General features: G+C 37.6%; 1 protein-coding gene across 1 annotated transcript in view; it reads left to right on the top strand.

Moving 5' to 3' along the window:
* Positions 1–14,040, top strand: part of LOC117411280 (WD repeat-containing protein 64-like) — a 59,221-nt gene that overhangs the window by 32,444 nt on the left and 12,737 nt on the right. The window contains exons 12-24 of the mRNA XM_059025928.1: positions 471–597; positions 1,455–1,603; positions 3,175–3,298; positions 4,362–4,539; positions 7,069–7,267; positions 7,853–7,983; positions 8,408–8,527; positions 8,790–8,796; positions 8,849–9,012; positions 9,298–9,373; positions 12,715–12,745; positions 12,956–13,110; positions 13,714–13,819. Coding sequence (XP_058881911.1) covers positions 471–597; positions 1,455–1,603; positions 3,175–3,298; positions 4,362–4,539; positions 7,069–7,267; positions 7,853–7,983; positions 8,408–8,527; positions 8,790–8,796; positions 8,849–9,012; positions 9,298–9,373; positions 12,715–12,745; positions 12,956–13,110; positions 13,714–13,819 — 1,567 coding nt within the window. The remainder of the gene's footprint in view (positions 1–470; positions 598–1,454; positions 1,604–3,174; positions 3,299–4,361; positions 4,540–7,068; positions 7,268–7,852; positions 7,984–8,407; positions 8,528–8,789; positions 8,797–8,848; positions 9,013–9,297; positions 9,374–12,714; positions 12,746–12,955; positions 13,111–13,713; positions 13,820–14,040) is intronic.

The raw sequence follows: 14,040 nt of genomic DNA, 5'->3' as shown, positions 1-14,040 counted from the left end.
CAGCTTGTTACAGACGCTTCCATTCAAGCTTCTCGGCCCAAATGTCGATTAGAGCAAACGTTTCTTCATCCCTGCTGCAATCTGGCTCATTGTGTGTTTCAAGCAACAAAAATGTGGCTAAACAGAATAAACAAAAACGTTCCTTGCGGAAGTAAAACCTTCATACAGGCATGGCTGTTTGTTATTTCGTCCGCCTTCATGCAACCTGGGTCCCAGCGACCTACCTCAGGATGTGGGTCAACACACTTTGACCCGGGTTAACCCGGGTATGACCCAGGTACGTGGTTTCACACTACGCAGGATTGTGACCCAGGTAGCCAGAACTTGGGTCCGGACACGGGTAGGAGTGCCAGTGTGAATGTGGCTTTTGTCTGTATATTTAAAAAAAAAAACTTACATTTGATGCAATCCTTTTACATAAATGTGTAATTGCTTGTGTTTCCATTCTTAACTTTTGCATCTGTGTTTAGATTTTTAGGGTGTGGGATATACAGACACTAACCCCACTGCAAGTGTTCACAGATAACCAACAGGGAGAAAAAGACAGTCGCATACACGCCATGGTCTTTGATGGCAATCTTGGTCAACTCATAACTGGTAAGGCAAGTCGCTTTAAGATAAAGGAATACAAAAAAATAGCTTTAATTAAAATTGGTATTTAAAGCTGTTAAGAATCATTTCTTTAAACTGAATATATAAAAAAGAAAGAAAGGAAGAAATTCAGATACTGGGCCACATTCAATAAGCATTTGCTCTAAAACGAAAAAAAATAAAATAAAGTTACTATGAGTAAGGCTGTAATCTTAACAGTTGTTTAAACTATAATAAATATTTTCTATAACAAATAAGACTCAATTTTTTAATTACTAACCCTGCATGTTAATTTTAGAGTCATTTAATATAGTTTTGTTGTTTCTTGTAAGTCTGTGATTCAACTAGTTTGTTTTTCGTTTTACAAAGAACTGGTGCAAACTTTGAACTTGAGTAAATGCTAAATGAATCTGTAAACTCCATTGAGATGAGTGAATTATGACCTCTGGAATATGAATATTGAAATGGTGCTTTTATAACATCTTATAAAAGGGAAGGAGAACTCAAATCTGAATTTTCTGTATGGATTTAGCATGGTAAAGTATACATAAGTAAGCAGTAAGCATTGTAAAGAATAACAAGGTATGGTAAAGCATATTAAAAAACAGGGCAAACCATAATAAACTATAGTAAATGTATAGTATAACCATGTAAAAACATGGTAAAACTGAAGAAAATACCATGGTAAACTTTTAAGGGGTGGGACACAAAGATTTCACCCAATGTGGAGTACTTTCTTTCTGTGTGTTTTTTTTTTTTTTTTAAATCAAATCTCGCGGAATCTATTTAATTATTTGGGTGTGTACCATTTCAGGTTAGATAACATGTTTTTTTCTCTTTCTTTTTTTCTTGGCAAAACTGAGGTTCAGGTGTGCTGGATGTTTGGCCCCTCCAGCGCACTGTACAGGACACCGTGCAATTACCTATCACTCACAACATGGCTGTCAACGTGCTGGTGTATAACACAGCTCTGAAACAGGCCCTGACTATCTGTTCCAAGTCGCTTGTTAAAGTAAGTACAGAAAATAAGAATTTGGTGATACTGTAGGACCAGCAGTAGTTGCATATCACTCACACTCCACAGGTAGACCGGCACTCCACACAGTACCCATCAAAAACAAAGCACGCAGTTAATTCAGTGGTACCTTTAATTCATAAAACAACACCCGGACAACATTTGAATCATTGATACTAAAAAATCACACTTGCAATTTTAGCCGAGATTTTGTTAAGTCGTGAATCTGGTTCTAAGAGCTACTGCTGTCTCTACTACCGCCGGTACACCTACAGAAGGATAACAAGGATTCATGTGATGGAACCCGAGACATTGTTTCATTATCTCAAGAACGCTTGGAATGCACATATGTGATTCATTTAGGAATACTGTAGTGTTAATTGATTTATCTGTCAAGGTATTTAGAAGATGTGTTTCCGGGGTGCAGAAGTAAGACTTACATGCAGAAGGCTACACAGCGTCAGAGAAAGCCCGATTCCCACTAGCTGTATCAGGGAAGGGAAACTAGCCCTTCCTGACTGGGTCTTTGTATTATTGAGGTGATGTGGTGAGGTTTCCCATAGTATATAGGTGATTTGGAATTTGCATTGATTGTTTTTTCTACTATGCTATCACTATGCTTTATTACACTTGAACAGTTTTGAAAGGAACCTTTGATGAGCTCTGATAGGGGTCCTTTATTGTACATCCGTGTTGTTAATTTTCTTTAAAATATTTCTACCTCCATAGAATGATGGCGTTTTGTACCACTGATAGACTGTGATTGTCGTTTTAGCAGGGAGTGGGTGGATGGAAAATGCCATAGAAAATGGATGCTGAATAATGGAGTCATACACATCCAAACTGTCCAAAGAGCCTTCAAAAAATGCAAGGGCAGCGATCGTAACAGTTTAACCTTTTGAATGCACAACACCCCCCTGCAAATGGCATACGTTGAAGATACCACATTATTTCTTCAATGCATTATGACCTTGGTGTTTTTGGTAGCAGTTCACATCAGTGGTGACACTTGTCACATCAGTTTTGTATCCACTTCATTTCATGTGCTATCTCTGACCTGGTAGGCTCTGAATAGTGGAGCATGATATTCAAAGAGATATACATACAGTCTGTTGCACGCAAGACTGTAGGAATTCAATAGGGGTGCGTGTGTGTCTTAGAAAGGGTTGACTGCTTTGTTCTGATCATGTTTCTGTAAAATCTGAGGCTTTTTGTTTTGTAGGTATCATTCTGATTACTTTCATTGCTTTTTATTCTCATGGTGATGGCTATTTTATATGAATAGGTCAGTTAAAAAAAAAAAAATAATGTCCCATCAAAACTGTGCTCCAGTACAGCATAAATATGCTGTTATTACCACAGATAATCTGTAGTTTCGTTTTTCAATTTGCTGTATTCGGAATTTACATTCTAATGCATTTTAATGCAATGTGTGAGGCCAAGAGGAACAGACTGGTTACAGACCTTGTTAAACCCAGACTGAATTTCTAATGAAATAATAGTGTTGTGGCATATAATCGCTTAATGAATTGTGAATCACTGACAGATTGTGTTTTTGCATTCAACAGGTATGGGAACTGGAAACCGGAGATCAGGTTTATCAGATTGCTAATGCCCACGGGCCACATGTTGAGCTGACAGCAGCTGCAGTGGATTCGGCTGGGTTTCATCTGGTAACAGGGGGGGTTGATGGTAAGCCATTCACAAACTACTGCTCTGTCTTTCTATCAGTCCCATACACTGAATGGGGAGGGGTTGGTGGTAAATCATTCACAAAATCACTGCTCTGTATGGAATGGACTTTCTGCTTACCATGCCTGCTAGTGCAGAGGAAAGTAATGTAATTTGCAAGTGCGTGTATCTCTCAAGTCATTTTTCTGCAAAGCTGTTCAATTCACTGGACAGATGCAAGGGCTACGTGGAGGAAGAACCTCGGGAATTGAGAATAGGAGAGAAGGGCTATTGTGACAGGGATGAGTAAGGAGATTCTCCTTGGCTCGCGGAGAACTGCCCTCGCGGAGGTGAGACCGAACCAATAGGTCTCCAAGGCTGGGAAGCAACAGATTCTTCACCTAAGGTGTAGAGAATGGGAAAACGAAAGAGTTAGGATAGATTTGCCGTGGGCCCCCTCTGGCTCGCGGAGAACCTTCCTGGCAGAGGACGAGGCACACATACAAGTTATTCCACATACTGTTCTATATTATTCTGTACATAGAGTTGATATACTTTATACTGTTTACAGCTGTGGTGGTGGTGGAGGTGTACAGTATGTTACTGACATACTTGTTTTGCTTTGTAGAATTAAGAAAAAAAACTATATATATATATATATATATATATATATATATATATATATTACTGGAAAAAAAAAATATATATATATATATATATATATTACTGGAAAAAACACATGTAGAATACACCTAAATGCATCATCACCAGAGCTTGTTAAATTAACAACTATCTTATAGCAGATAATAAAAGGCTTACTGGAGACTCATTTATTTAGTACAACCAACATCACAGTACACAAATCATACATTCAGAGTTTTCTAGGTCACTGCTGCTGATTAAATAAATACAAATAAAATAATAATAATAAAAAAAAACCTTAAAGCATAAAATCGCAATTAGATCCCAAACTGTGTCAAAGTCGCCTACCTTTATTTAGTTCCATGATAACTCTGCTGTAGCTTATGCAGTCGTGTGCTGGCCTCTAATGTCCTCACATGTTTCTTTTTAATTTCTTGCTCAGGTTCGCTAAAGGTTTGGGACTTTGAGAGTGGGCAGGACTTGAAGTGGAAGGCTCCAGAGGCAGAGCACAAGGAGGGGGATCAGAGCTTAGTCAAGCTGGTCTATCTTAGTTCAGGAGATGAACGCTCCATCCTCACTCTGCATGGCAACGGAGCAATCCAAATCCTTCAGGTTTTGTAGCATGATATTTTACATCACAGCTGGGAAACCTGTCAAAGTAAAAGAAAAAAAAGGCTTCTTTAAATTGATCAATAGGCAACCTTGATGCAGCTGTCAAGCTGTGTGACTCTGAATCCGAGCATAACTATTAGTTTCACTGATTATTCATACCTGTAGCTGCCCATGTTTTATATCTAGTAATTTAGGTTTCCATTCAAGGTCTATATATATATATTATATATATATATATATATATATATATATATATATATATATATATATATATATATATATATATATATATATATCAGGTATATTATTTCTGGCCCAGAAAATCTGTATCATTAATAATCTTTCAGGATTGTTATTATAATTACAGTATAAAGGGTTAGGTTTTATTTTAAAATTGAATGTTGTTTTTTTTTGTGCCCTTTGCCAAAACTGCAACGAAACCACCAACCGCAGTGCCTAGAGCATACTTAATTACCATGCATTCATTCAACTATGATTAACTATGCATTTATTATGCATTCGCTTTGCTTTACTAAAGTATGCTTTGTTAATGTGTATCCTGTTATCCTATCCCGGTGTCAGCACTGATGGGATTTGAGCAGAATATTCAGCATCACACTCATTGGGTTTATCTCAACAAACCACCATTTTCTGCCCCCCACCCGCAAGATAAGGGTTTAATGAAAAATAAAAGTTCTGATTACACTATGTAACACAATTTTTGTTCCTGGGTAGTAAGTGTTATTTCCTAATTGCTTATGCCTCAAAAGTATAGAAAATGGCTATTATTCCCCACAAACTTTGCTTTTGTGACCAGGACAGTGATATTTTGAAATTTACCTATTTCCAATGAGAAAACGGGCAAATTTGTGTCTTTTCGTTCACATAAAGTCAGAAAAAACAACATATGAATCCAAATTAACATGTATTTATACTAAAGTAATACAAAAATGACTACAAAAGATTTAGAAGTGAGTAGTTTTTCGAGATTTACGATTATACTGTAAATCACTTTCACGAATCAGCCCCCAAATGTAGTCTCCCATCATGTTCTCGTTATACTGTCCTTGGTAGCGGCGTTCAAAGTCCAGTATATCCTTGTGGAAGCGCTCGCCTTGCTCCTCCGAGTACGCTCCCATGTTCTCCTTGAATTTATCAAGATGAGCATCAAGGATATGGACTTTGAGGGACATCCTACAGCCCATTGTGCCGTAGTTCTTCACCAGAGTCTCAACCAGCTCCACATAGTTTTCGGCCTTGTGATTGCCCAGGAAGCCCCGAACCACTGCGACAAAGCTGTTCCAAGCCGCTTTCTCCTTACTAGTGAGCTTCTTGGGGAATTCATTGCACTCCAGGATCTTCTTTATCTGTGGTCCGACGAAGACACCGGCTTTCACCTTTGCCTCAGACAGCTTAGGGAAGAAGTCTTGAAGGTACTTGAAGGCTGCCGACTCCTTATCTAGAGCTCTGACAAATTGTTTCATAAGGCCCAATTTGATGTGCAGTGGTGGCATCAGCACCTTCCGGGGGTCCACCAGTGGCTCCCACTTGACGTTGTTCCTCCCCACAGAGAACTCGGTCCGCTTGGAAGGGTCCACCATGCAGAAGTAGCAGTTGCTTGAGTGGTCAGTGGGTTCCTGCCAAATTCTTGGGATAGCGAACTTCATGGCTCTCTTTTCCCCTCTGTACCATCCTACAAAAATACATTTATTTCACCCATGACTAATGTGTAAGAGATTCTCGCAACATTTTTCATATATGATATATTTTTTCAATAACATTGAAAATTGTAAAACATTTTAAAATTAAAAACTTTTACAATTTTAAAAATTTTAACAAATTTTATAACATAAAATTCCGAGCAACAATTGTCCATCTTACCTTCCAGAGTTTTTTTTGCAGTGCTCGCAGGTGAAATGAGGTGCCCAGGGTTTGTCATGATCCCCGACAGGCATGCCGAAATATGCCTTGTAGGCCTCACACATCTTAGCAGATGCTTCCACGGAGTACTTTTTCGTTCTTGTCTTGATAAATTGGCCGCAGACATAGCAAAATGCGTCTGCCGGATGCTTGCAGCCTCGCCATCTCAGAAAAATGCAGATATGTATCCACTTAGGCAGCTGGAACTAAACTGAACTGGTGGGCTTAAGGCCCCTGTATTTATACTACTATTTATATTACTGGAAAGTTCTAGAAAGTTCTAGAAGTTACTCCAAGTTTACTCAGCACTGAATCTATCTGGAATGTTCTGGAAAATAGGTACATTTCACAATATCACTGTCCTGGTCACAAAAGCAAAGTTTGTGGGGAATAATAGCCATTTTCTATACTTTTGAGGCATAAGCAATTAGGAAATAACACTTACTACCCAGGAACCAAAAAAAAAAAAAAAAATTGTTACACGGTGTTATTCTTTGTTATAATTTTACCCCTTGATAACTATTAAAAATACTGAAGGACTGTATCACAAAATAAAAAAAAATGTCAAATGTTATGTATACAGTATGTGCTGGTGTATTTTTATATTTATTTGTTCCTGTTGCTTGCTTTGACTTTTTTGCTTTTAAATATAAGGATTCAGATAGGTTTTCTGACCTTAAACTGGTCCAGGTGTTTCCTACAGTGCAGTGTGGTCTGCAGATTGATTCTCTGCTGCAAAGCCCTGCAAAGATCAGTGCTCTCTGCACTCAACCACTCAATCAGCCGTTGCCTGACATAGGCTGCTCCCCAAGAGTGGTAAGCTTAAAATCTTTCTTAAAACACAGTTTTGAGTGTGCAGCACATTGTGTGGCAGGGCTGCTGCAGATCAGTTTAATTCAAAAATGCAAACAGAATGCTAGTGTAAATAGCCAGAAGTGTAGTGTACAAATCCTAGGTTATGATGAGGTTGTATAATGCACTGGTGAGGCTGCACTGGTGAGTCCAAAAAGAGCTGCCAGACTAATCCCAGGGCTTAAAGCAGTGAGCTAGGAAGATAGGCTGAAATAAATGAAAATATTTAGCCTAGAACAAAGAAGAATTATGGGGAACTTGATTGAAATCTTTACAATTTTAAAACCTGAAGCAATACTTTAATGGGAACATAGATACCAGGACTAGAGGACACGTTTAGAAATGGTGTGGAAATAGACTTAGGACAGAGAGTAGGAGACGCCTCTTCACAAGGAGAGCAGTGACGGTATGTTGTTGATGCTGAATCACTGGGATCTTTTAAGTTTTTAGATCACTCTGTTCCTAGGAACTGGACGAGCATAGATGGGCCGAATGGCCTCCTCTCCTGTCTTTGATATAAGTCTCATTGAGCTTTTTTTTATTATTCAGAGTCCTCTATCTGCAGGAGAACTGACCTGTCTTGATGTGTTATACCAAGATGGAAATCACTTAGTAGTGACTGGAAGCACCAATGGAACAATTGTCCTCTGGGACTATGATTCAGCCACTGTCAAACACCTGTAAGTCACTGCACTGCACACTAAAGAGAGACATGCACGGTTTCATACATCTCCATTTCAAATTCAGAGAGTTGTGGGGACAGGAAACATTTGAAACCCTGTAGCAAATCGTTAGTCCTTCAGTTACTCCTTTAGGATTTATCACCAAAGACATGGAGCCTGATTCGGAACCCAGCATATTTCTTGTACTTAAAATTAAAATGGTCATGTTACAGAGCTAGTAATGTCAGTAGACCAGATTCCAGGTTTGATGCCAGTATTAAAAGTTGTCCAGAAGCTGTGATGGATCATGAATGGGGGTCAGTACTTATATTCAAGACTCATTTTGGACTAATGTTAAGACGTGTATTGTCAAGATTGATTGTGTTTCTGAAACCATATGGCCACCACTATACTACATATAGAAATTTCTATTTTTTTTCAGGTATACAGAAGACCAAATTCTTCATCCTGCCGATCAGCAAACATGGCATTATAATTTTGACAGGGTAAATGCTGTTCTGTTCTTGGTATGCAAAAGAACAAAGTTGAGTTCTGAAATGCAGTAAGTAGGTCACACATTTGAATTGATATTTCTTTTAAGGCTTAATGAACACTGTCTAGAGCAGGGATGAGCAACCCTAGCCCTTCCTGACTAGGTCTTTCTCCTAACCAGGTTCTTCATTGTTCAGTTGAACCAGTAAACCTCCATTTAGAAGGAATTTCACAATGCCATGTATTCTAAAGTGTCATCAGCATCATTTTTTTTTTCTAGAAGAAAAAAAACATTAATGTTAAAATATTTAGGTTTTCTGGTGTTTTTGTAGCAATAAGGTTAAAACACTATATGCAAGGACATTTTACTCCCTGGTTCCTTCCATTCCAGCAATGTGAGAATGCGGCCAAAATGATGGAAACTGATTGGTTGGCCAATTGGCTAATCAATTTTTCAATTGAATTAATAGAGGCTGCACAAAGCAGTTGGCTGCAGGAACAGGTGATGCGAGGTAATCTGTATTTGGCATCGAGACAAGGGAGACTAGTGGAATGGTGAGAGTAAGGTGTGCTGCTGCTAGAGAGTTTGTCTGAACCGTATCTGTATCACAAATGACTTGGCTGACTGTGGGTGTTGTCTTCTCAAGTTGATTTGATTTGCTTTTGAATCTACAGTACCTAAAATCATGTCCAAGGGTGCGCATGTTTATCTCCATGTCATTTGCAAATCAATTAATCATTTAGCTAACTTTAAAGTGAAATCTAAAGAGGGAGAGATAATGTGTTATGATATTTATTTTGAAAAATGTCCAGTATTCATGTGATAATGAATTCCCCCAGGAAACGAAATGAAAGCTACCGAGTGGTCCAAGAGGATGTAGCAGATGGTGATATAACACTCAACGAAAAAACAAAGGTTAGAATGCTCAGAACAGTTTGTGTTAACTAATTTAGCAGGTCTGTCAGTGAGATTCATCCAGATACCAGTAAATCTACATGCTTAATTCTTACAGCAGCATTTCTTTTTTAAACTGGGCAGTGGGTGCACAGATGCTTGGGTTGAAAAAATGGTTTTAGTCTGTTTGAAAATTTATAAATGCTTAAATAACGTTCTTCTGTGACTGTATTGTTATAGCTTGTTGTTAAATTAGTTGCAGTTATTGAATAATGAAATAATTCCACAAATATTACCAGTTGTGACTGACTGATTGCAAAGCATGTCAGTCACTAGGGGAAGCAGCTGATTGGTTCTTGACAGGATATTATTATTATTTATTATTATTATTTATTTCTTAGCAGACGCCCTTATCCAGGGCGACTTACAATTGTTACAAGATATCACATTATACATTATTTCACATTATACAGATATCGCATTATTTTTACATACAATTACCCATTTATACAGTTGGTTTTTTTTTTTACTGGAGCAATCTAGGTAAAGTACCTTGCTCAAGGGTACAACAGCAGTGTCCCCCACTGGGGATTGAACCCACAACCCTCCGGTCAAGAGTCCAGAGCCCTATCCACTACAATTTCAGTCTATGTGAAATGAACACAGAAAGGCACAACAACCTAAAAGTCTTATTAGGTACAGATGCATACATTTTCTTCTAAACCCCATACATTGTAATCGCTTGGCAGTTTCCTGTTATGTGGCACCAATAAAACAAGACAGATCAAGGTTGTCTGTTCTTGTGAAAATAGCAATCCCCCTGAAGTCTCAGTAGAGTTGACCTGGCTGGTTCAAAACTCTTTAAACTGACCTTTTAGTGTGGATATGCTCACACTGTTAGAAACCAAAAAACGCTCTGTAGTATTCAGGTTCTGGGGCTGGAGGTAAAAACAGACTACCCAAAGAAGGAATAACCAGTGATAACTGCACAACACTGACATCTCTAGAGTCTATCCATCTCATAGCAAACTGCTGATGCTATTGGTTACACCCCTTTTCCCCTCTCATTTTGGTTGCTGCTTCCTATTGCTGGCAGTTATGTCAGGAGGGAAGAGGGAGGTGGCAGAGAGAACACTTAAGAACCTTTTGAGACCTGTATTTTTTGCTTTAAACCAATATGATTCAGTGCTCTCCCTCGAATCCATGTCAGGGAAGCATTGTACTACGCTTGGTGTTTTATAACAAACCACACCTGGTGTTCAGCTGTGAGAAAACCCTCACTCTGCTTCCCTGACATGGAGTCAGTCCTGGATTTAACAAAGATGGTTGTAGTCTCGTTCCCAGAATTATGCCAAGCCACCAATTTATTACAGTAATAAATTATCAAGGACATTGTTTTTTGTTTTTAAACGTGCCCTCAAGTTATTTAAATGTATATCAGTGAGCACAGTTGGGGTAACTCATTATATAGTAACACTTTACTGTAATAATATTAATTTTGTCAATAACGAGGTAATATAACACGTTACATTTTCAAAGGGCATAATAATATTACAGTTGCTTTCCAGCAAAAATCAACAGGCTTGTCTCGTTACCTTTTCTCTGTTATACACCTACATTGGTGGTCTTTTCTTTTTTTAAAGTTAAAGTACATTTCAGTTCAGTTGTAACCGTAAATGTGAACTGCTCTATATTGTTTCCAATTGCACAGAAAGTGTACATGAGCAGCATTCACACATGCATATTTACATCATAAATACTTACTGGAGCCCCACTCATATATTAAAATTCTCTCTTCCTCTTTAGATTTCACTTCATTTTAACCTTGTGCATTTATTTTCCAAAACCACATTGCAGGCAGTTACAGGATCAATCAACCAATCAACACCTTTATTTATCCAGATGAATCAATCCAATGATGACCTGACAAGAGGCTCACACCACCACAGCAAACAACACAAAACACAATCAATAAGGAGTAAAAAACAAAGCAAAACACATAATCATTCATAAAACGCAAAACATAAAACAGCTGCAACTTAGTAAACACTGATCTCAGTCAGCAATGAGTCGGCCCTGCGGCTAAAAGCAACCTCAGATGTTTTTAGCAGTTTATTTTTCCCACCGTGCACTGCTGGCTAATACATTGCTGAGCTGTGTGTGTAAACATTAGAACATGAATTAGTAAAATGACAATTTACCTTTCTTGAAATAAATGTGAATTTACTTCATATATATATATATATATATATATATACAGTATATATTCAGTATGTGGGATTCATGGATTCTGATCTGTTATACAATTTACATTTTTATGCTGAAACTGGACAATTTACGTACTAGGAGATATTACGATGAATAGGAGTAATCCTACCATCATTTTTATTACATTCCACAAACAACAAGTTGTTTGCTTTCTTGTCTTCACAGTTAATATGAGAAAGTTCTGTATAAGGAAGGAAAACATCCATCTCAATCAGAGCTCAAGTTCGGCTCATAATCAAATGCTCAAATTCACATTAAATCACAAAACTGATCTCTGAATTATTGATGTATTTTCATTCAGCATCAATTAACCCGGAGAAATGTCAAAGAAGATTGCAATTGAGTGCTGTATAACTAATGTCTTGGCATTAGAGGCTAATGTGTAAGACAGTGATATGTGTAACAGGGTGGAAGCTGGGCGTGAACCGGTGACCCCACACACCGCAGGCAAGCGTCAAAACCACAATGCAAAGGAGCCGGGCTTGTCTGCCTTCGTGGTTTTAGAGCTTTTAACCTCATCTCATCTCACCCACAGAGGACAGAATCCGTAACGGCAGGGCATCACACAACACTGCCCGTTACGCTCGTCCCCCTTTTAACCTTGTGATGCCACGATCCAAGGCAAGGAACCAATGTAGCAGTGCGTCACACAACACTGCCCATTACATATGTGAATCATTGCTTTCATGAGAAAGAATGCTCTTTTTTTCTTTTTTTTCTTTATTGGCTTACAACATGTGGTTGCTGTTTGGTGTATTATTATTTTCTTTTTAAATCTCATTGTCAATAATTGCATAATATTATGAGGTGTGCACCATTAATTCTATCTCCCTGCTTTGCTGTGGAAGATTTGCAATGGGGTTTTTGTTTCAATAATGTAGAAAAACAATTTAAGAGTCTTATCTAGACTATAATTCATTCCACACTTAAGTTATGCTTCCATGAAAAACACAAATCTGTACTGTATTGTATTTACATAATCCTCCAATGCCAATACTATGGCAGTACTTGTAGTGTGTATGCTCAATTCACTTTTTAAAATTTTTATCTGCTTACTGTATATTTATAGGTGGAATATGATTATATTTTTACAGGTAAATTGCACACCTGAACAAAATGATGCAGGTGGGTGGCTTTATTTGTCATTTTATTGTTTTCTACAATAACTGTGATTCTAGATTGAGTATCACACTTATGCCATTACTATACCAGTAACGGTTCTTGAGTGGTCAACGGTCAAGTAGTCAATCTGATGAATACTGTATCAGTACTTTATTTAAATACTGTCATTACAGTTTGGTGAAGGTGGTTCACCCTTGTTAAATTTGCTTACAGGATCACTCTCTGCACAGCAAACTGATGAAATGCAGCCTGACGGTATTGATGTAGGTGACACTGAATTCAACACCTGTGCTTCTGCTTCCATCAAAAAGCCATGTGTTTTTGTCTCGGCCCATCAAAACTGCGACATTTATTTCTGGAATACAGAGGTAAGAATTTATGAATTCTTATGTGACAAGTGACTGGATTCAGAGTAGTAGACAAGTTGTGAAAGGCTTTGTTTACTAACTTGAACACCCACAGGAGCATCTATTCAATGCAAAACAGTACCTTTTTTTTTAAATATGTGGAAAGTTGCTTGTCCTATAAATACATTCTTGCTAGTTTGTTTTACTAGTTGCCATTGCAGTAACAAGATTTTGAACGTAATGAAAAAAAAAAAACATACTTGGCTTTTAAAAGCGTGCTCTGGCCTTTTAATTACAAAAAGAATCTGATGAATTATTTTAAATGGCATGTATTTGACCTTTTGCATCCTATTTAAAAATGTAGCTGTTTTTATTTTTTTTCAATAAATCACATGTTATTTAATACGCTGATAGTTTTTTTAATGTATTTTTTGTACAAAAGCATCAGTTCTATTGCTGCTGTATGTTTAGTAATATCAATGTACAATATGTTATCAATGTACAGTACTTGGCTATTTGGCTTAGAATCCTGATAACAACATAAGAATTACTGGTAAGACAAATTGTTTTGCTGGCCCCTTAAGTTTCGTATTGAAAACCATATTACCTGTTTTCTTTTTATAGGGACAATTTATGAAGAAGGTTCTGCCAGCCACCAGAGGATCTATTGTTCCCTTAACTGCAATGTGTGTCAATTTGGATGCCGACTTACTTCTGGCAAGCAATCAAAGTAGGCACATTAAGATCTCCTCTCTGATAGCCTTGTTTATTGTTAAAGGGAACTGCCTTGGAAACAATATGAGTGATTTCATAATAATCACATAAAAAGGGAAGGGCACACGTGCTCTCGGATCAATCATTTGCCACGATTAAATTATTTTAAAATTAAAAATAAACAGTGTTTGGCATAACTGTCTATTTGTCCAAATACTTTGATAAATGTCAGTGTGT

The sequence above is a fragment of the Acipenser ruthenus genome, chromosome 6 (assembly GCF_902713425.1).
Source record: "Acipenser ruthenus chromosome 6, fAciRut3.2 maternal haplotype, whole genome shotgun sequence".
Taxonomy (NCBI): domain Eukaryota; kingdom Metazoa; phylum Chordata; class Actinopteri; order Acipenseriformes; family Acipenseridae; genus Acipenser; species Acipenser ruthenus.
The sequence above is the reverse complement of the archived record's forward strand: the minus strand, read 5'-3'. Positions and strand labels throughout refer to the sequence as shown.